Below are 22288 nucleotides of genomic sequence, written 5' to 3'. Positions count from 1 at the left end.
GAGAGGTGGTGGATGCCCCATCCCGGGAAACATTCCAGGTCAGGTTGGACGGGGCTCTGAGCGACCTGATCTAGTTGAAGATGTCCCTGCCCACGGCAGGGGGGTTGGACTAGATGGCCTTTAGAGGTCCCTTCCAACCCAAACTATTCCATGATTCTATGATTCTATGGGATGTACCTGTCAAGCGAACAGAGGAAGAACTGAACAGAGGAACCTTTGCTCTACCCAGCAAATGCACCTTTTACAGGCAAGGGATGGTCATGTGTGATCCTCCTCCCTTCCATCGCATCTGTTGTTCTCTCATGGGGTGGTCTGCTCCAGGCCTCTCCCATGTGGAGACATTTAGACTGTATAGTAATCAAAACACCAGGGATCAGGGGGACAACCAGGTTGGAATAAGGTGGTTTTTTAAACGTATGACGATAATGTTCTGCCTGCCTGCTTGCCAGTCAGAGGAGTGTCTCAGCTAGCACGGAGGATGTCTGGTCCCTCTTTAGTGATATCCTGGTCAGGTCTGGTCAGATCACAAGTCAAGGGACATTGGTGTTTCTGACTGATGAATTCTGCTCTGAGACTCCAGCTGGGTTCGTCCTGTCTTGTCTGGGGACATGAGCTTAGTCAGAGCTGAGCTGCACCAGGGAGAACACGGTTCAGCTCACCCTCTCCCATGACAGTGGTGTTTCCTTGGTGTTAGCACAGTGAAAACAAGTCTTTGTCCATTAAGCAAAGAGCCTGGGATACATGTTTGATGTGGATGTACTTTCCCAGAACTTCTTTGAGAGTTTCTGCCTTTTCATCATCTAGCCTGGCTCCGGGAGGACACAGCCTGGGGGTGAACAGAGGAAAACTAGCCAAGGAAATAGGCAGAATGACTAATGAAATCACTCATACCTAAGTTAGTTGAACAAATTGCTAAAGTGTATTTTTTGGTAAGTCGTTAATTTTGACCATTCAGTGTTTGGAGCTTACAGATTTGCAGATTGTCAATTTGTACGTTTACAGGGAGGGTCACTATTATAAAGTGGTAAAACCTCTATCAAACAGAGCAAAGGACTTTGCTGAAGTTCTTTTTGTGTCAACTAGAACAGTTGATCAGAAATTGGTATCACAGTCTCTACTGGTTAATTCTGTTTTTTTAGGTCTTGGATGGGTTTATCCATGACTTCTAGCCAGGGAGTCTTGTTGTACACTTGTCTGCTAGACTGAAAAACATGTTACAAATTTTTTGTTATTCTTCTAGCTGTTTACAGGCTGAGATAAAACTGTCCCTTATATTCAGTTTCTTAAAGAGAAGATTATCTCAATCTTGGAGTCTCTTGCTAAAAGACGTGTTTTCTGAAGCTTTAATGATTCATATGACTCTTCCTTAAACTTTTTCTAATTAGTCAACATCCTTTTTGGAGCAATTCCATAAGAACCAGACACGCTATTCCAGTAAGAAGTTGTACAAGTACCAGTTGCAGGAGCAATGTGATTTGCCTACGTCTACTTGAATTCATACATCCACAGAGCATGTTAGTCATTTTGGCATGAGCTCAACCTTAGCTCCTTGTCCATCAGTTTTTTGCTGTGATCCGAAGTTCTGCTCAGAGGCTTTGGTTATGAAAGACTGAGGAGTATTTCCAGGTCTCGCACCCGTTCAAGCTACATGCCCAGAGTATGTCCAAAGTTCCTGTTGGAAGGAGACTTGGACGTAGAGCATCCCTTATGCTCCTATTTCCAGGAAAAGGAGCTTCACCCACCAGAAGGTAGCCATGGCCTTTCCTGGGAGGTCTCCTTTCAAGATAATAAGAGAAGCAAGACCACAGGAGGTACCACCGACCTCATTTACCCCAAAGGTGACATTGCCACCGTTCTCCCAAAATGGTGCCCCATGCCATAGGTACACTGTTTGCGTCCAGAGGCAATTTTATGTTTGACCATAGTACGTTGCACATTGACTTCTTTTCCACATATCTAGAGGCCTCTTAATTATTTACCACTGTCCCGGACTTTGTGTCATCTCAAGCCTTAAGCGGCAGTCATTGTGTATTTTCTCCCTTCTCACTGACGACGCGCATGTTTAATAGCGTTGGCCAAACCAAACCATTCTTTCAACATAGACAGGAAACTCACCCTACAATTCTGTTTTGAAATTTAGCATTTTGTACATTTCCAGTATTTTCTGTAGGCGTCGCTAAGCATGGGCTTCTCTGAAATAGTAAGTGCCTACTAAGGTCAGTGGGAACTAAAGTTTTGGTACCAGAATCTGAGGCATTCAGAGTTAAACACGTTGGGCTCTACAAAAATAATTATTCATTGCCTTAGTTTCTTTATCTAAAAATGAAGCTCACAAGGTCTTTTTGCCTTTTGTATTATAGCTTTATGGGTGACAGATAATTTATAATGTATAGTATCTGATATTGCAGCTTGAGAAATTGTGTTGATGCTAACAGCTGAATGAATTCTAGCCCACAAGGAAAATTAAGGTCTGGCTTCCTTCAAGGGATATTCAAATTGCAGGCATCAGGCAATGCTGAAACCATACAGCATCACTTGAAAATGACCTTCTAAAAGCAGATGAAATGTTATCTGCAGTGTAAACATGAATCAGCGCTGATTAGTAGATCAAACAGAATGATGTGCTCTCTGCCCACGCTTCATGTCAACGAAGAGAAACCATTACAGCTGGTGGTATAGCTCATTACCTACTGGGGTCTCGGCTCCGCTCAACTGGAGTTAGCTCCACGCGCACAGCTGGACCTCACATCTGTTGACACCAAGGAATCAGGTTCTCCATAGCAGCCTGGTCTGATCAGTCTTCCAGTTATGTTTGCATTCATTATAAAAATGTGGGAGTGTGTGTATAAAGGGCGTTCCTCCCATTCTGCAAAATCTCATTGAGGCTTTCTCAGTGGTCAGTGACCGTGGGGATGCTCAAGTGAGCAGAGCAAGTGATTTACCTGAAACAATCTCTCCAGAGCCATTTCTTCACAGTCTTGGATAGGAAATCGGAGTTTCCTTGCAAAGAGCATTTCTCAAAACGTGTCGCTTCTTGGTCACTCATCACTGGTCCATGAACTTGTCAGATAACTAAGTTAATAGACTTTGAGTGTTTGAACATTGACACTTCTATGTATGTATATGCATGTGTATATATGTACGCATGTGTGTGTTTGCTTTTTCTCATAACCGCAGTAGGTGAGGCAGCTATGAACATAACACGACTAAGACGATGCTGTTGTAATAAGCACTACCCAGGGAGTAAATTATTAACAACAAGATGTAATAGGCGTGTTCTGTTCCAAAAATATGATTATGGTCTGAGCAGCAACCCTTTCAGGAATTGTAAATGAGCCAAATTCTGCCCTTAATCACACATTCGCAGTCCTTTTTCTTTAGTCAGAGAGCAAACACAGAAGCTGATGTGTTATTAAGCGCTTGTTTTAGCATGGGAGCTTGACTGGCCGCCTTTGATCCACTCTTCTAAAGGGGCTCAAACTTACAGTTAGTTTTCAAGCAGAATTGAGCCTTGCAATAGATTTAATAAATGTGCTAGATAAATGCAGCCACCTTATCACATCAGCTGTAGCTGCTTCAGACTTATACCTGTTTTAAAGTAATATGAGAGAAATCAGAATTCAGCTCTGGTTGCATACAGGAACACCAATATCAACTAAATGAAAATTCTGGAGCTGAACAACCTTCATGTGCTGGGAAGGATAATGCATCCAGATTTTCTCTTTGGTCGGTATTTAGTCTAGCTAAGACCTCATACTTTCCTTGATTTTGTACAGATGGAATCCACTTTGATGTCTGCAATGGTGCTTCAGAATTACAGCTTGTTTCTCGATGTTATGGTTTTGAAGATCACCTTATAAAAATAAAACCGTAGTGTCAGCTGCAAAGACACGGGTCCTTAAGACTAAGCACGCTTAAGATGCTGAGAAATTTCACTTTTCATCCCAATATAGCGTTAACTCCAGTACCTAAATGCATCAATATGCATTAAGTAATTCACTGCTGTTAAGTTTAGGAGAAACATCTAGTTAATGCATTTAGCCCACAACCTCCAACTGCCTCCCATGCCCCCCGGGGAATCTCTTTTCTAGCTGCCTATCCTACAGCATCCCCACTGACAACTCCTACTCAGCTATGCACTGCCAATAGAAACAGCTGTGACAGTTCCAAACTGAAAATGGGACTTGTGCAAATGAAATTCAGCGTAGCAGCAAAAGAAATAACCATGGGGTTGCTCCACTGATTTTCCACCCTTTGGTCCCTGCTCATCCGGATCATTCATTTTTCAGCATCCAAGAGGGTGCTGTTGAACTTCCAGGGTGCTGCAAACCCACCGAAACTTGCCTCATCCCGTGCCCCATGTGCTGGATCGTGCTGATAAAGAAGGATAAACCCAGGTGAGAAATGGAGCTGAAGCAAGAGCTGATGGCAGAGAAAACCCTTCCGCTAGCTATAATACACGTGCCCTCACCACGGGTTAAGTTTAAAGGACCTCGGTTGCTGGTTAGGGCAAAACAAGCCATCTTCCAGAAATAGGCTGATTTCAGCTGAAAGCCTTTTCTTAAAAATAATCTTCCTTTTGGATCCCCAGGACAAGGGGAATAAACAGCCTAAAATCCAAGGCTGAGCTATTGTTTTCCAATCTGTTTTAGCCTTCATCTTGTTGGCAGGCTGCTTTAGAAAAGCAAAAGGTTAATGAGCCAATGTGCAGTGGGATTATTGCAGTAAAGATGACAGTGAACCAGTAATTACTAATTAGATGCAGTTTAACAGGAGGAACAAGTGAAATCTCCTCTTCACCAACTGTCAATAATTAGCAGATTTGGTGAGGTTGAAATGTGTCCACAGTTAAAAGGCTGATTTTTTAATGAAATGGCACTTGACAAAAGAGCTGTATGGAGGTCACAGCCATAGCCCTCGAGACGCTTCCCTATACCATACTTAGGAGGGAAATCAGATGCAAGACAGCAGGGGGTCCCCATGAAACCATTTCTCCCTTGGGATTACATTGCACGGGGGGAGGGGAGCAGGAGGGATTCTCTGCAGTAATTTTGTCCAACTTGGATGAGAAGCAAAGGAAAGGATTTGCCAGCTGCCATGGGGAAAAAATGTTTGAGAAGTGAGAAGTTCTGCGGTATTTCTTTGCTTCTGGGTCCGAGGAACGGTTTCCTGAGAGTCTGGTAACCTGAGTGTGCTGGCCAAAGTCTACCCTTGGGATGGAGGTTGGTCTTGGAAGGAACTCCTCTTAGAAAAGAAGTGGCACAAGGTCCTTAAGGACTGGCAGGAGGCTGGAAGCTCAGTGGTATGTGTCTCCCGAAGACTGCAAAAGATTCAAGCTGTGCCCTGAAGGTTTGGTTTCATACTGACACACAGGCAATGCTTCATCGTTGACTTCTGAGGCATTAAGAGGTTCATCTGAGGTTCCTCTCATATGTACTGATCCAGTTTCTCTTCTGGCAAAGTAACTAGTGACATAGGCAAGAGTATCTTTATTTTCCACATGAACTTAAAATGCAGAGGTGATCTGTGTGAGCCTTTTTAATGCCCATGAAACTCTTTTTACTTGAGCAGAGCCCCCCAGGAATGATATGGAGTGGTTGAATACTGATGTGGTTCAAGTAGGGCTGGAGAGAAAAGCTATGGTATTTGGAAATGTGTTGAGCCCTGTTCTGGCCTTCAGATGAAGGATGGTGCTTAGCAACGTTTGCATCTGGTGTTCTTCGGTAAGGATGGACTCGGTCCTGTCAGAGGTTGGAGGACAAATGAATGACCCCTTCCAGAGCATAGTCCTGCGCCTGGAAGGGGAAAGTGATGGGAGAGGAGGTGACGTTTGGGGAACAGCAGAATGATACTGCCATGGCTGCACACAAAGGCTGGACATGGTTGCACAAAACTCATATGTAAGTTGCTAGCCCATCTTTTATAAGAAATAATAGCCTAAGGAAATCATAAACTAAGTCTATACTGGTAAACCCAGCAGGGTCCGAGCACGAGCTGGGACACTGGCCCATGGTGTCCAGCCTGGTTTTGTCTGCATCCTCTGTGGATCAGTTTTGGCTTCCCAGATAATGCTGGAGGGTAGCGCTCTCAGGGACTGCTCCCAACGAATAGAGCCTCCCTCTTTGGGGGAAGAGTTTGGCCGTATGGATGCAAGCTGTGCCGTACCGGCTGTCCCCAGAGCCTGAGACTGGAGTCTGGTTCATGTTGTTTCACGCAGCTGTAGCCCTGCCTGTCCCATTGCAAGTATTCAGGAAGTTGTGGTGCCATAATTTTAGTCTGGGACCTCTCTAGGTTAATTTGATTTATGACTCACAGGGCTTATTTGAGCTGAGTTTTGACATCAGAGGACCATGGTCTTAATCTTGCATTAGAGGAGAGTCATGTTTTCCTGCACCATGACAGGACCATGCCTCATCTGAGCAGTGGAAAGCAAAGAACTCTTCAGCCTTTGCTTTAAGTGTCTGAGACTGTTGCACACAAAGCAAAGAGTACATCTGTCCTCCCGTACTTCTGATGGAGCCTACCCTTGCTGTCAGCCTGGGCACGGACCTGAAATCTGGAGACTGAAGTGTTTGTCACCAGCTCTTTTCGTGACAAATCATTCCCTGCTCCAAATCAAATCACAGCCTTGGCCATGAATCTTCATGAAGTCACCGGAGCAGCTCAAAGCACCATGGGACCAGTCCCCAGTACTCAATTCTGCTGTCTCAGTAGCTCACGCAGAGAGATGGGACCTTAGTCACGCAGCACAACCCTGTATGTCTCAAGAAGGTGACTGTGCAGTAACCGCAATCTGCTGAACAGGGAAAATTGGCCTGAGGCTGCTCGCTAAGGGATGAGCAGTGAACTTGAACCCAACTCTGGGCTGAACAGCCAATTTTTTGGAAAGGTTTCAATCTCCCTTGCTTTGAGACAGGAGTGCTTTTACCGTTTGCTCCTCTGACGTCTCCCTTCCTTCCCTGCTCTCACCAGCCCTCTCTGGTTGAGAGCATCAAGCAGAAGAGAAGACGTGTTCCCGGCTTAGCCCCCCTTCCCAGCCCCTACCTCAGGTTTTCCTTCACCTGCGCCAGCTGTTGGGGCAGGGGTTGCAGACCCGGCGTGTGTTTCCAGAGGAGCCAGACTTCACACACTGCTTCCCCCTTGGCCCTACCCTTTGGCTTTCCCTTTACACCTCCACTGCTCTCCCCCCTCGCCCCCCTCGGCAGCCTGGCATCTGCAGAACACCTTTCCTGTCAAAGCAACCAGGGAAAAAAAATAAATATCACAGTAGCTTGTTTCCTGTGCTGCAGATTCCCTCAACAACTTTTAGTTTCCTTCTAATTGCATTGCACAGGAAAGCTGCTGCCCAGGAGCCCGCTAGCACGGAGGAGTCTCTGCATTACTGGAAGTATTTAGGTGGCCTGAGATGATTTGGCTGGATTTGTACTTGTGCTTAGGCTTGCAGAGAGACGCGCCGGGAGCTGGAAGGGTCTCTCCAGAGGATGATGATGAGCTGTTATCATTAACTATCGCAGTAATTGTCGGTGTTATTCCTGTGCTCTGTAGACGCCCATGGACTGTTCCCAACCCGTCATAGGCCTCCTACACAGGTTATTCTGTCAGGAGCAACCTGATCTAGTGGAAGATGTCCCTGCCCATGGCAGGGGGGTTGGAACTAGATGATATTTAAGGTCCCTTCCAACCCAAACCATTCTGTGATTCTATTCTATGATTCTATGACTTGCTCTTGGCTGCTGACATCTGCCCCAGTTCCTGCTCCCACCTTGAGTTTCTCTGTCTCTGCCATCGTCTCCAGTGTGACACAGACAGAAAGAAGCTCGGAGCTTTTGCTGTATTTGCTTTAGAGCTTGCAAGGTCAGACTACCCTCCATACTATAAGCTTCCAAGTCAAAGTCGCAGCAGAGCTTTTTGGGGAGCTCAGGCATATTCAAGTCAAGGACACAGGCAGGCTCACGTGCTCTAAACCCCCTTCTCGAGCACACCTCCCAGGTGAAGGTATTCCTAAACACATGGGGACGCTTCAGGCTTAGTAGTCCTCTCCTCCGCTTCCAGTGGTGCTTTAGCCTGAGTTGCTGAACCAGCTGCCACAAGCTCCCTCCTGCTTCAGGGACAGCTTCAATTCAGTGTTTGACGTTTCTGCAGAGAGCTTCTAAAAACCAAACAAACCAAAAATTCCAGATTCTACATGACTGTGACATTCTTGTTCCCCCCAAGTCATGAAACCCCCCGAATTCTCATTATTGTATTGTAACTCCTCATCACTACTGTGTGATGCTCTTTTAAGTTATTTTTCTGGGACTGTAGCAGGAGGACAGGGAAGATGTTGTGGCACAGTAATTTCCTTCTGCCCCTCGTCCAGCTGGATGTGGCGGCGGTTCCAGATGCAAACCCATGGGTGGTAACCTCACAGAAGCAGCATCTGCCTTGTCGCAGGGCCACCTCCCATTTCCCAAACTCATGGCATACTTCGTTGCAGCGCCCTTTTGATTCATACCCTGGCACAACTGAAACTCCTCTTGCTGTGGAGTCACTTACCCGAGACATAACCAGGAGAGGAGGAACCAGTTTCGCAAAGCAAAGAACATTTCTGGATCAGGACATCTCCCCTTTCCATGTTTGGTTTTTTTTTTCCCACGTCTTTCTCAAAATCAAAGCGTTTCCCATGACTACTCGCTCCCCAATGGGCTGGGGTTGGGAGGTCTCAGTCACTTCTTCTGGGAGCAAATGTCCTTCTTTCCAAGAGGAAGAGGAAGGACCTGGTCTTCAGGGGCATCAGCTCCACCATCACTCTTTACGAGCCCCTAGGAAACGTTGGGGTGGTTAGATTTACAGCTGCTCAGCCTGTTTGCACCTCACGGTGTAATTATTAGGCTCAATGACATTTCTCGTCTGGGGAAGGTCACGAGTGAGCAGTGCTCTGATTGATTTGGAGCCTGTGTCTTTGTTCTCACGTTCCCTGTCCGAGAGGCTTTGATTTGTGACCGAGCTGGTTTTTGAAGTCTGCTTGTGAGAGTGGTCCTTTGTTTCATGACCAGCGTTCGCAGGAGTCAAAGGTGCTGAAAACTTTACACGATCTGGCCCTAAAATCGTAACCTGGACCAGCAGAGCTTGTTCTTGCTGGGAAGCGATGGCTTGAACCGAACTGTTATTTGTGGTCATTCGAGGTGGGTGTGGGAGAAAGGACCCTTTTGTACTGCCCAGGGGCTTCAGCAGCGGTGTCAGACAGGATCTGGTTTCATGTTTATATCTCTGTCCCTGGGATACAGGTTCAAGTATGTAAACTATCTATCCTGCAAGCACAGGCTCCTGCAGGTGTGTGGGTGCTAGTGGGCATAAAAAAACATTCCTGACACCATCTCTTTTGAGGAGTCTTCACCTCCTGATGGCTATAAGCCATTAGGAGTCAAAAGAAAGAGCTGACATCCGACAACTCCGGATAAACAGCTAAACATTAACCCTTAAAGTGGCTCGAAAAACATACTTAAAAGGCACTTTGTGGAAAGAAGCCATTTTTTTCCAGGCCTGTTAATTGCTGTCTTTCTTCAGGACACCTTTCAGCAGCACCTACTGTAAACAGAGCGGCTCCTCCCGAAGCACTTCCCCCAAGGATTCCTGCCCTGCTCCCCGGGGAGCCTGCGGAGATGGCCGCCCCTGTCTCCTCCTGCCCTGTGCAGTCCTCCTGCGGGTCTTTGGTTTTGCTGGTTTCTTCTTGGCCTGAAAGCCAAGACCTTTCCTTTCTTTCTGATGGCCCACCCTGAAAACTCAGTCCCCTTTCTTGGTTGCCATCAGCCTCACACCGGGTTTGTCCCCAGCTCTTCTCCGGCTGTTGCCTGGCTTACCCCTCTCTTTCTGCGTAGTGTTGGATATGTCCCTTTCTGCATACTCAGAGACAGTTGTTTTAGCTCATCTGAAGCAACCGTAGCTCAGACTACTCCAGGTGAGACGTTATGAGCAAAGGAAGGTGGCCAGTTGTCCAGACTTGCCTGCTGTAAGCATGCTTACTTACTGCAGAGAATGCCTTATTAATCACATTTCCCAAGCACAGTATATATAATTATCTGTAATTGCTTTTTAAATCATTTGGATCTAGCAGCCTGTTTCTAGTGAGGCTGTCAGCCCTTCAAGAGAAGGAAATGTGGTGGAGGTTGGGATCCTGAGGAACTTGCTTCTTTAAAGCAACAAGGACATCCCTAAATCCTGCAATACTCATCATGCTCTTCCTCCTTCGTAGCAGGAGAACTGCAGGGTTTGTTGTTCTCACCAAATAGCAACAAATGCTCTCTTACCAGATTCTTACCAGATTGGACCTAGTAGCTCATTTTCATCAAAAGGGAAACTTGCTACATTCATAATGTCCATATTCAAAAGTAGAATTGTTTTCTTCCAGAAAGGGAGAGATGACTTTAACTCTTTTTGTGGATGCCTTTATTCCAGCAAGGAGCAGCGACCCTCAACTCTGCAGTTTTGGGCATTCTCAAGATCATCTTTTAGGTGGGTTGATGACTTTTCCACCCATCAGTTGGCTTGAACGTTCCCCAACAAAGTCTACATCATGTAATGTGAGGCTTCGTCCTTGAGGCCAGGAGGAAGTTTCTTTTGCCCTACATGCTATAGACTGAATGCCGTGCACAAACACTTTGGGGAGAAAGTCCTCTGCTGAAGAAGGGTCCTTACCCCATGAGGCTGAGGTCAGAACACCTGTGTTTCTGCTGTGGTACCAGCCTAAGACATTGTCGTGGTTTAATTTCAGTCGGCAACTAAGCACCACGCAGCCGCTCGCTCACTCCCCCCCACCCGGTGGGATGGGGGAGAGAATTGGAAGAGCACAAGTGAGAAAAACTCGTGGGTTGAGATAAAAACATGTTCACTCCCCCCACCCCCCCGGTGGGATGGGGGAGAGAATTGGAAGAGTAAAAGTGAGACAACTCATGGGTTGAGATAAAAACAGTTTAATAATTGAAATGGAATAAAATCTTAATCCTAATCCTAATCCTAATAATAATAATATGCAAAGCAAGTGATGCACAGTGCAATTGCTCACCACCCGCCGACCGATGCCCAGCCAGTCCCCGAGCAGCGGCCCCCCCGGCCAGCTTTCCCCAGTTTATGTACTGAGCATGACGCCCCATGGTATGGAATGTCCCTTTGGCCAGTTTGGCTGTGCCCCCTCCCAGCTTCTTGGGCACCTCCAGCCTTCTCAGTCGGTAGAGCATGGGAAGCTGAAAAGTCCTTGACTAGTGTAAGCACTGCTCAGCAACAACTAAAACATCGGTGTGTTATCAACTTTGTTCTCATCCTAAATCCAAAACACAGCACTGTACCAGCTACTAGGAAGGAAATTAACTCTATCCCTGCCGAAACCAGGACAGACATCCACCTCTCCAGAGCTCCCATAGAAATTAATTTAGTGTGGCAAACTGAGAGTTTATCTCATGAGCACTTATCTCCTACACACGAGCAGACCTTCTTCTCCAGAGTAAAGGAGAAAAGGCATCTTAGCTCCTGCAAAGGCCTTTTGTGTGGTTCTTCGCTTCATGGAAGACACATCATGCCATGGTCTTAGCTTCTCTCCATCACAACTTCACTTTGATTCTTTGTTCAGTCTCATGCCTGAGCTTCTACGTTTCTCTGTATGGGTGGTAAGTCTGCCTTACCCCTTGGTCCCTTGCGAAGCATTGCAGAACAAGGTGCCATGCTCACCGGGGACACAGGCTGGCACCTCCTGGACAGCAGTGACTGCGTGAAAGGAAGGAAAGCCCTTCGCCTTCCTGGATTGCTAGAGAGAACTGGAATTGTCTCTCTTTCTCTGGAAGACAGACAGAAAGAATGTTTTTTTGATCTTGCTATTTGAAACCTTATGGTCTCAAAGCCTTTATTTGTTTTTTTTTTGTTTTTTGGGGTTTTTTAAATACTTGAGGTTACTGGTGGTGTGGGCAACCCTCTTCTTTCCCAGAAGACTCAAACCCACAATTTTGCAATGACTTGGAGATGGTGTCAGGTGGGGAGTTGACCTTTCAATCTGTTTATAAAGCTGGAAGACTTGAGAGGGTCTGAGAGCCGTGTGAGCCCAGTGCTCACCAAACCCAGCTCCTAGGAGTGGCTTTCATTCACGTCACCATGCCTGTTCATCGTTGATGTCATCCTGAGACACCAGAAGGGTTCCCATGGGGAACTGGAAGGTTAGAGCTGGTATCTTACTGGTGGACTGGTTTGGGGCAGTGAACGAACACGGGGGCCGGAGCACAGGAGTGAAATGCGGCTGTTGAACTGCTCTGCTACAGGACAGGCAGGGACACGCCGAGCAGTTGAAGCTACCTTGCAGCCTTAGGTGCCTGCTGTCATATATTATTATTCCACCTGCTGACACTGTTATCATCAGTCATTTCTAGAGCACCGGAAACAAACGTGCCGCTGGGCAAGGGGAGCTCATTGCCACGTGGGTAGTTGTGCTCTGCTCCAGCCTGGTCGGGCAGTAGCCTAAAATGCCATTTTTTCCTTCTTCCCATCTGATTAAAATGTCGGGGGGTTTTTTTGATAGGCATATTATTTTTCTTGAGAGAAGCTGTGATACGCTAATTTGCAACTCCTGAAGCTGAAGTTAAAAACTCCCACCCTTGATCATAGAATCATAGAATCGTTTAGGTTGGAAAAGCCCTTTAAGATCATCAAGTCCAACCGTAAACCTAGCACTGCCAAGTCCACCAATGCAGTGGTGGTAGTTGCTGTCCCATAACTGACCCATAAATCCTGCAAACTCTTCTGCTCTGCTTCTGGGCAGAGTCAATTGTTCCCATTTAAGGCGAGGGCAGTAACGTCTTAAGCCTTGTAGCTGTCTCAAAAGCAATTGCACATCTCTATCCAAACATCTGTTGAGCATGAGGAATATTCCTACTCGTCTCGATACAGAAACCCGATGGCACCCGAGGTGCTGCTGACACTTTGCATTTCGTGCTTTGCTAAAAGCAGTGACGTTTTCAGAGGACGGTGCAGAGGTGTCAGTGGATGTGATAAGAGCGTGAATAGCTTGTGGCACTAACACCGTCACTGACATACTTTATATCTAACGGATGTCATAGCGGGGTATGCGTGGTGCCACATTCAGACCCTTTCCAGCCTGGCCTGAGAAGAACCTCTGTTTTCTGCCCTGCCCTACAGGCAGCTGAAGGTAGATGCTGGTGGTCAAAGCATCCATGGCAAAAAAGAGAAAAATCTTCTGAAGCAGATAACACTCAAGAGCCAGAACAGCCAAATACTCCAACTTTCCTCCTTTTTATTTCAAGGAGGGAAGAGAAAATGGAGATAAAATTAATTTCAAGCAATGGTCCTTTTTAATGCCGGTTCTAGGTATGTCCAACCGGAGGTTAGACAGCAGCACTGAGATACATCTTTGGTGTAAATGTACTGGCCCCAGGTCCTGTCAGAGGCAATGCATTTCTCTCTTGCGCTTCAGTGTAAGCCTGGTTCACTGTCTGCAGAGAAATGATATATCCCTAAAAACTTACTGTTTGGAAACAGGGCTGTGAATCCAGAGCTGTTTATGTGAAATCCCCCACAAAACTACTACACTGCAGGGATTTAACAGGTTACCCACCTGCTAGACACATGGCAGTAGTTCCAGATTTGCAGTCAAACAAGAAACTTTGCAAATTACCCGGACTGCCTGAGTTCCTTACTTTACATATATGCTGAATTACACATGAATCCACTTATATGGTAGTGAAAGGGTAGTATGAATCAAATGCATGCCTGAGCTTGTTCTTATCTGCTTATTCCTGAGCTGTCCTTATCTGCTACTGGCTTTGCTTTACTTCCAAGCACATAAGAGAGGAACTCCTGACTCCATGAGTGTGTCGGCTCTCCCGGCGTGGTGCATCAGGGGTTTAGTTGTGTCCACGGTTGTAGGCTCTGATCACCTGGGTGAGGCTGTGCCATGACTTCATTAGAAATATAAGGCACTAATGGTAGTGGTTGTCTTGATGCAGGAGTACGTGACAAATTTTAATCTTTTTCCTAAATAGATGGGTCCAGAGCACCAGAGAGGTTTAATATATTTGCTTGTGCAGCAGCTCCCAGCCCTCAGTGTCTTCTCCTTCCAAAGCTGCTACCTTCCCATCACATCTTCTGGTGGTCTCTTCTCTGCCCTGGACCACACCATCGCACACCCCAGCTTGTGTGGATGTGCCGTGCGGATGCACAGCCTTCACGGCGCTCTGCTTGCTGCGTGCATGGGCTCTGCCCGACCAGCAAGGCTGCTTCCTCGGCGCAGCCCCGGCTGGAAAAGCACATCTGCCCTGCTCCTTGCAGCATGGTGGCCAGGGAGCGTCGCGAAGGCTCTTAGGGAATGTCAGTCCCCGGGTGCAGTTGCATACCTCGGCGTGTCAGACAAAAGGAGATGATCAGAGCAGGGATGGCGAGAAAGGAGGCTCTAACCCCTCACCGGGGAAGCATTTGGTGCCTCCGCACCAGCGGGTACACAGCTCGTTGATCCCTGTGTTTCGGGGGGGTCCAACCTCCCTGCACCGACCCCAAAGTTGGCACTTTTTTGGGAAGGTGGATGATGTTGAACCCGTGAGTGGGCTCCCACCGAGCCACAGGGCTCTTGTATCCCAGGGGGGGCCGGATTCGGACATGTTGCAACCAGTGATGGGTGGAGGGACACCCGGCTGCTGGGCTGCGAGCGGCGGCGGTGGCTTCCCAGGCTCTGGTTATGTTTTGTTAATATTTTAGCCAGCATCAGGGATGGAAACGGAGTCGAATAACTTGTTTCCATGTTTTTGAGGAAAACATTTTGACTAGATATGGTGATTTCTCTTATGAATTTTGACTAGATATTCTGATTTCTCTTATGAAAACTGAATGTTTCTTTAAAAGAGGGGGGTCTAAAAGACTTGAGAACAAAAAATGAAAAGAACTGTACCAATCAACTCTTAAGTTCAATTTTTATTATTAATTTGAAGGAAAACCTAACAAAATTGAGGTTTATCTCAAAATCCTTTTCCCCCAGCTTTGTGATTTGGCCAGCAAACTGAGTATCAGTTATTTATGAAGTTATTTGTTACCATGTACATTAGGCATGAGACCATCTCTCAACCAGTGTGTCCAGTTTTGGGGTACATAGTTTTTTTTAACTATGTAGAAAAACTGGGAAGCGGTCAGAGAAGAGCTTTAACACCGGTATTTCGAACACTGATCTGCCTTGCAGAGAAGCAGCAGGAGTTTTGTCTATAAATTTTAACAAAGGTGATTTAATAATCTTTGAATACTTTCATGGGAAGAAAATATCTGGCAGGGTAGAGCTCCTTAGTGCAGCAAATAGATAAGTGCAAAGCTGGAAGTCTGAATTTAGAAAAATGCAAACCATGTGGATGGCTGATGTTCTCTGAAGCAGGATACTGAGAGGTCTTGTAGCTCCTCTGTTGCTTGGACTCCTTAACCAGAGGCTGGATATCTTTTGAAAGGCATCTTACGTGATGTAACCAGAAGGTTTTTGGGAGAAATGGGGCATTTCCCGAATTCTCCTACCTGTCAGGTCACCTTCAGTTGGCCATAGGTCCGTAGCATGTCCAAGAAGACACTCCTTAGCAAACACCAATTTCCTCATCTCATTCCTTAGCGAGTGGATCCATGGAGAGCACTTTAATTTTTGATGTCTGGGAAAAGCTTTGGAAAGAGTTTATCTGAACAGAGGAGGAAAAAAATCTTGCTGTCTTTTAATCATTCAGTATACATTTTCCAATTTTGGAAAGCCTTATAAAATTAAGCACGGGTTCAGATTTGTGATTTTGGCCCCATCAGCATTCTTTCAGCTACTGTCAATTAAAAGAAGAAAAGAAGATCTGAAATATCTGAAAAAAGAACATTTAGGCAGTCTTACCGTGGGAACAAGACCATCGAAAAACCCAGTCAAGTTGGGTTTTGACCCCAAGTAAGCATGTTAAACCTAATTTAATGAGGTTCTGCTTCTCCGCAGAGTTGCACTAGGTGACCACGAGTTGAAGGTGAAAGGAAGCCTCGGTAGACCTGTACAGAGGTGCTTTCACACCATGGTTGCACCAAGCTACAAGCAGAGGTGTCTAGTGACCATGGCGTGGCTGATGCCCCACCTCTCCTTCTAGCTGTGCACAGAGCCCACCACTGTGGAAGCAGCAGCTGCTGGTCCTTCACGGTGTTTCATGGTGCCATTTATTAACCGTAGTCCTTGGTACACCTCACCGAGCTTCACTAGGGCTCGGTTAGCTTGGCATTGCCCTCGGCCGTTGCCCTCATGTCTGATGGCCCAGGAGGAGATGGCAGAGGGCTGCTGGAAGGGCTGGGACAGCCCTCCCAGGCTCTGAACCGGGGCCACCACCAAGCACTGCCGAGGCAGCAGCAGAAGATGCGGTGACCAACCTGATCCTCCCTTCCCCCACCTCCCAGTGCTACATCCGTCAGTCCGCATGACCCTCCCCCTACCAAAATTGGCTGCTTTCTTCCTTCTTCTCCCCCCCTCTCTTTTTTTTGGCTGAGTGATGAGCTGTATGCCAAATCCATCTGCTCCTGTCTCCCCTAGCTGCCTTCCATATCATTACAGGATCCCTGGCAGCGAGCCTAGACCTATCTCTCTCCCTGCACTCTTAGGAGCACATTCCTTTCTACACCTTTTGCCGAGCTGGGATAGAAATGAGTATCAACCCCAAACAAAAAGCATCTGCTTTCTGCCTGCTTCTGCTTCACCGGACGCGCATGTACGCTACACCCGTGTCAGCAGCGAATGCAAAACACACACAACCCCCCACCTCGCCGCCCCGCATCCAACATGGGCTGACGAAACTTTGGGCGCCGGGAGCCTGCCTCACACCCTCTCCCTCTCCGTCTCCGCAGCACCAGCTGTGACCACCGCACCATTTGTTCCTCCAGCCCACGCCAGCACTCGGAGCCAGTTCTTTATCACCCCAATTAGCCTTGTCTGTGCTGATGAGAGGAGAGAGGCTTCCACTGCAAGGCAGAGATGGGGGGAAGAGAGCTGGCACGTGGTGGGCACCGCAAGAGGCGATTCACTTTATGGCGGCTTTGTTCCCCGAGAGGGATAGATTTCACCGGGTCAGGAGCACCACTAAAAAGCCAGCGCTGTCATCCTGCCTGCATTACCTGGGTGATGCTGGTTTATAAACAGTTGCTTGAATAAGGTCAGGGGACACCGTTTCTTGGTTTTTTCCCTTTTTTCTTCATGCACTTGGCTATCTGCTAGAGGGAAGAGGAGCATCCTCAGGCTGCACCGGCTCCCAGGCGTTGTGATGGGCTGTGGCTAGCGCCGGCCACATTTCTGGATGAGTTTGGAGATGCACCTTGGCCATGCCAGCAAGGATCTCCCTGCATCTATAGCAAAGCTTCCAGTAGCCTCACAGGGGGGGGTGAAGCAATTCGCCCTTCTCCCGCTGCCTCATTATAGTGTCTCCCATGCTGGTATGTCAGGATACCAAGCGGTCAATGCTGCACTGGTGCTCATGCAGCTATCAGCCTGAAAGCCTGGGTTTTTTTCCCAAATCAGCCCCTTGTAGCACTCTCTGGGAGTGGTGCTTTTACACTGTGGTTCCCTCAGTGCTGTTGTGAGCTTGAGTACCTCCTGCACTTCTCGTCTCCTGGATTCGTTGTTGAAGGCCCTTTTCTGGTAGGCACCTCAGTGCTGTCATCCCAGAGCCAGGAAGGGGATCCGTCCTTTGCCCCAGCACAGGTAGGTCTACCTCATCGGGAGGAAGAGGATGGACACAGTTCAAACCCAGTCCCATGGTGGGCACTCAGTTTGAAAGGACAAAGTCGCGTCGTGTGGGGTGGGGCAGGTCCCATCAGTGTAGTCCCAACAGGGTAGAACCTGTTCCTCAGAGCACCCTCCATGGCAGGCGTTCCCTGTTAGAGGGGTTCCCAGCATGGCCATGACCAAGAAGGATCCTGCTGGGGGTCTTCTTTGAAGCTGAGACACAAGAAACTTGACAACAAACTGTGGTCTCCAGATCCATTTCACAATGCCATGTCCAGAGGAAGGCTGGCCAAGCAGGTCCAGGATGCTGAACAGCTGGAGTAGCAGTCTACACCAAAATAGGTGAAATTACACTTTCCAACAAAAAACCCTGCAGGATTCAGAGACTGAACTGGTACAGAATAAGGTTGTGTCTTCATGTTGCCTTAATATCTGTAGCTTACCACCTGAATGCTTCTCCCTGTTCTTCTGTGTTTCATTTCCCACTGAGAGGAGTAACTTACAGCTTTGCCAGTGCTGCTGTGGAGTATGTCCCTCCTGTACCTGCCTCCTTGGTGCAGACGCACCCCTTGGAGCTCCTGTAGCTAAGGCTCCAGAGCAGTTTTTAATATCTGCTTTATTAAAGTCAACCAGAAGGGGATCTGCTGGGATCGCTCCAGTTCAACCAGTCACCCCCCAGCAAATTTATTTCACATCTTCCCAGGCTTCAGAAAGGGGCTTAAGTGAGCTCGGTAATATGCAGCTCCAAACCAATGCCTGTGACCGATTGTATCCTTTTTCAAGATCTTCAGAGGAGTCCCTGACCATGTGTCCATCTTGCATTAGGCATTCTTTCCCTTGTCCTTCTGCTCGGACACCATAATCTGCCTCTGAACTATCACACCTCAGTTCTGTCCCTCCTAAAGCCATCCCATCTAACAGCCTTGTGTACGGCCTTGCCATGAATGGAGAGCTCAGCCATGCAGGGAAAGGAGGCCGTTTGCCTCCTGGACCCATGGGAAGAAAGCCGAAAGGACCTACAAGCAATTATCTCATCTGTCTCCTTCCACCAAGACAAACTTAATTCTGCTTAAAATATTCTTGATGGGTTTCATCTCATTTGTGCTGAAAACTTCCCACCACAGAGACACCACACCTTCCCCAAGCATTTGGTTGCAATACTTTGCTCCTTCCCACTAGGATACTCTTCCTGCTGTTCAGCTTGGATCTTACTCGATGCTTTTTGAATTGTGTCCCAAGAGAGCGTGAACAAAACATTACTCCTTTCTTCTGTGCTGTAGCCTCTTGCACGTGCAAATACCACCATGCCTCCCTTGAATGTCTCTCTTCTAGATTTAGCACATCCAGGTCCTCAACATTTCCCCATAGGTCTTGCTTTCAGACCACAAATCTGGGATCCACCAAGGCAGACGTGGCTTTCCATGGAGCTCCCACCTCTCCAGTCCCCATTGGAGAAGAAGGGACTGTTGGTGGCTCTCCGTTAGCTTTCTGCGGAGATGTCCCAGCAGTAGGTTGGGTTTTGCTCTGTCCGAGCTGCCCCACGTCCCCAAGCCCTACCGACGTCAGCATGGATGGTCAGGGTGGGACCACCCAATTCCAGGTCATTTTAAAGCACTTCCCACCTTGATATTTTCATACCAGTGGGTGAAACCACCCAGCCCCGATACCTCGGAGCTTTTGTTTCTGTCTCTGGAAGAAAAATAAGAAAACAATAGGAAGAAAAGCTGCGTCAGAGCCAGGCAGATCGGAGTTAATCCTCCCTCAAAATGGATCCCGTCAGTGCCGGTGTACGTGAGAATCGCCTCTCCTGCACCTTTGCTGGGTACCCTCCCCGGCACAATGCTTCACTTTGTGTTTCAGCACAGAAAGAAATGGTGAAGTTGCTAATAATGGCACTAAAAGAAAATATGCTACATCTGTTATGGATAGCAGTACAAAATTAGCTGATCACACCTCTGACACCCAAGATGTCTTCACTTAAAATACTCGTTGGCTTACTTTACATAATTTGCTGATTATATTTAAAAGAAATACAATTTTGCAATTACTGTTCTTTCTGGTGTGCTATCTATGCATCATTTTCTTTTTATGTTTATATATTTCTCCTTCATTAGTGCAGTCTGAAGGGTGATTAGATCCCTTCAAACATTTTACAGAGGTTAAACGTTGATTAAGATTTAATTATTACTGTAAATAGCTTGGAATGACATATGGTGCAAAAACCTGACATATGTGCATTTGAATAAATGAAGTGCTATTTCCCATGATGCTTCAGTAGCTGTTTAACAGCTTTGCTGAAGGGTTATGTTGCACCTCATGTTAAGATTGCTTTGATGTTATATTTTGTTGGGTTTTTGCAGCTGAAAGCTAAGAACAGTTTTTCCAGTTTTTAAAAACATTGAATATTTTAAATACCTAAATTGTTTTGCACAAATTTTTGCTAATTTGTCTAACTAGGTTAAACATTTTCAAAAGCATTTAGATTTTAACGTGGGTTCCTAGCATTGTGTCAGCAACAGCATCAATTCAATGTATAGGATTTCTAAAAGTCTGATCTTGCAAAGTGCCCTGTCCCGGTTGGGAGCGGGATCTTTGCTTGCCGCGGGAACCGGGAGCGCCACGGATCCCTCCCAGGGATGCAAAGGTTCGGAGTGATTTCAGAGCAAGGGAAAGCTTTGTGCGAAGCCGGCGAAAGGAAAAAATTAAGAAGGGGCTGGAGATTTAATGGAGACAGAGAAAGGGGTAGGTAGATTTTAGCTGTGATCCATCCTCGTTGGAGGGTATAGAGCCCTGGTCCAGGAGACAAATGAGGGTGTGCTGTCCCCTTGTGTCACCAGGCAGCCCTTGGCTTTCCCGGGTCCCTACGGGTGCAAACCGCAGCTTCGGGGACTGGGTTCCTTCTAGCACCATGCGAGGGGACCTTGGCTGCGGGAGAAGGAAGGGATCTCTCCTGGAAAACGATGGGTGGGATCCGTTTGATTCTCAGAGACGCTCTATAATTCACTGAATATTGCAAAGCAGCGAGTGTGCATCATTTCACGCAAGTCATATAAGTCAATCCAAACAGGGTTGTTCTGAGACTTGAGCAGAGTAAAGCGCATTAAAATGACACGGAAAAGGCATTATTGACATTCTATTATTTACATATTATACTTCTCCACGTTAATTTATTGATCTATCGAGCTCCTGCTGCAGCACAACACCACGATACCGATTCTGATCTTGCCTCCTCTTTGATTTCACAGATTGAGACATCTCGGCTGGAGCCAGAAATCGCAATGGCCACCCCCAGTAAGACTGTAGTCTACAATAAAGGATTGTAAGTGGAAGCGGACAATCTCAGCCCAGAAGATTTGGGGAGGGAAAGGGGGAAACTTGAGATCCCAACTGGGAAAAAGAAAACAACAACAAGAGAAAACAAATAATAGAGCTCAGCGATAGTAACGTATTACCGCTCCCGGCGAACTGGGAGTAAATTAACACTTGCAGAGAACTGACGCCTCACACCAGTCAAAAAGATTAATATTAAAAGTTTTAAATTAGCAACAGGAGCAGTGACAAAAAACTTACATTCAAACACTTTAGAGAACTAGCTAAAGAATAATCTCAGAACTTAATAGCACTGCATGGAGGGATGTTTAACAGTGTGTTTACATGGTTATACCTAACTACATGAAAATAGGCTTCACCGAGCAAATTTTGTTTTCAATGCAAATTAAATCTCCACACTGATGCTGCACAAAAATAATTCCGTAAAGATCAACGGGTGCATGAACGTGAAGCGCTTGATAGGGTGTTTGATAAGTGTCCTGTATTGATTTCATGCCGATCCTACCCCAGTGATCATGCGCAAAAGCAGCCTTCCATGGTTCGACGTGCAACGCTCCGTTAGCACAGCGAAGGTCATGGCCTGTGCGCCCTCCATCCCTCCCTCCTTCTGCTGCAGACGGTCCTGGTGGCACCCTGCCATTCATTGCACTTGCAAGACTTTGTGTCACAGGAGCCTACCGCCGGGCGTGTCGGCAAGGGCTTTTGCTCGGGGTTCAAGATACTGGAAAGCCAACATGCCCACACATTGAGTAGGAAGGGATCTTACAGCAAAAATATGATCGATCTGCTCTTTTCCTTTGCGCAGACACGAAGGATGGGGTTTGTCCCACCTAACGTAGACCCTCGGAAAGTAAGGCTGTTAATCTAAAGTAATTGGCTAAGCTATGCTTTGCTAAGCTAGTTGTCTGAGGACATAACATGCTTTAACATTTGGTCAGCCCTGAAGTGGTCAGGCAGTTGGACTAGATGATCGTTGTAGGTCCCTTCCAACTTCCTCTCCTCTCTTCTCTTCTCTTCTCCTCTCCTCTCCTCCTCCTCCTCCTCCTTCTTCTTCTCTTCTCTATTTTTGCCAACGCTTTCAGACAGCAAAGCCAACACTGTCCAAAGCCTTGTGCCAGTGCAGAGGAGGACCCAAAGCAGAAACCGGTGGGCAGGACAGCTTTGCCTGGCAGCCGTGCCAAGCTGATGGCTTCGTGAGACTGCAACCTCAGAGGGGTGGTGAAC

The 22288-nt window shown here is 47.0% G+C and overlaps 1 protein-coding gene across 1 annotated transcript in view; it reads left to right on the top strand.

Annotated features, from left to right (window-relative positions):
• SFXN5 (sideroflexin 5) overlaps positions 1 to 21463 on the top strand; it is a 92961-nt gene extending 71498 nt beyond the window's left edge. Inside the window, exon 13 of the mRNA XM_019474968.1 lies at positions 20980 to 21463. Within this exon, the coding sequence (XP_019330513.1) occupies positions 20980 to 21057 (78 nt within the window). The 3' untranslated portion in view covers positions 21058 to 21463. The remainder of the gene's footprint in view (positions 1 to 20979) is intronic.
• The last annotated feature ends 825 nt before the right edge of the window (positions 21464 to 22288 follow it).

The sequence above is a fragment of the Aptenodytes forsteri genome, unplaced genomic scaffold (genome assembly GCF_000699145.1).
Source record: "Aptenodytes forsteri isolate BGI_AS27 unplaced genomic scaffold, ASM69914v1 Scaffold236, whole genome shotgun sequence".
In the NCBI taxonomy this organism is placed as follows: domain Eukaryota; kingdom Metazoa; phylum Chordata; class Aves; order Sphenisciformes; family Spheniscidae; genus Aptenodytes; species Aptenodytes forsteri.
This window is presented reverse-complemented; position numbering and strand designations above follow the sequence as displayed.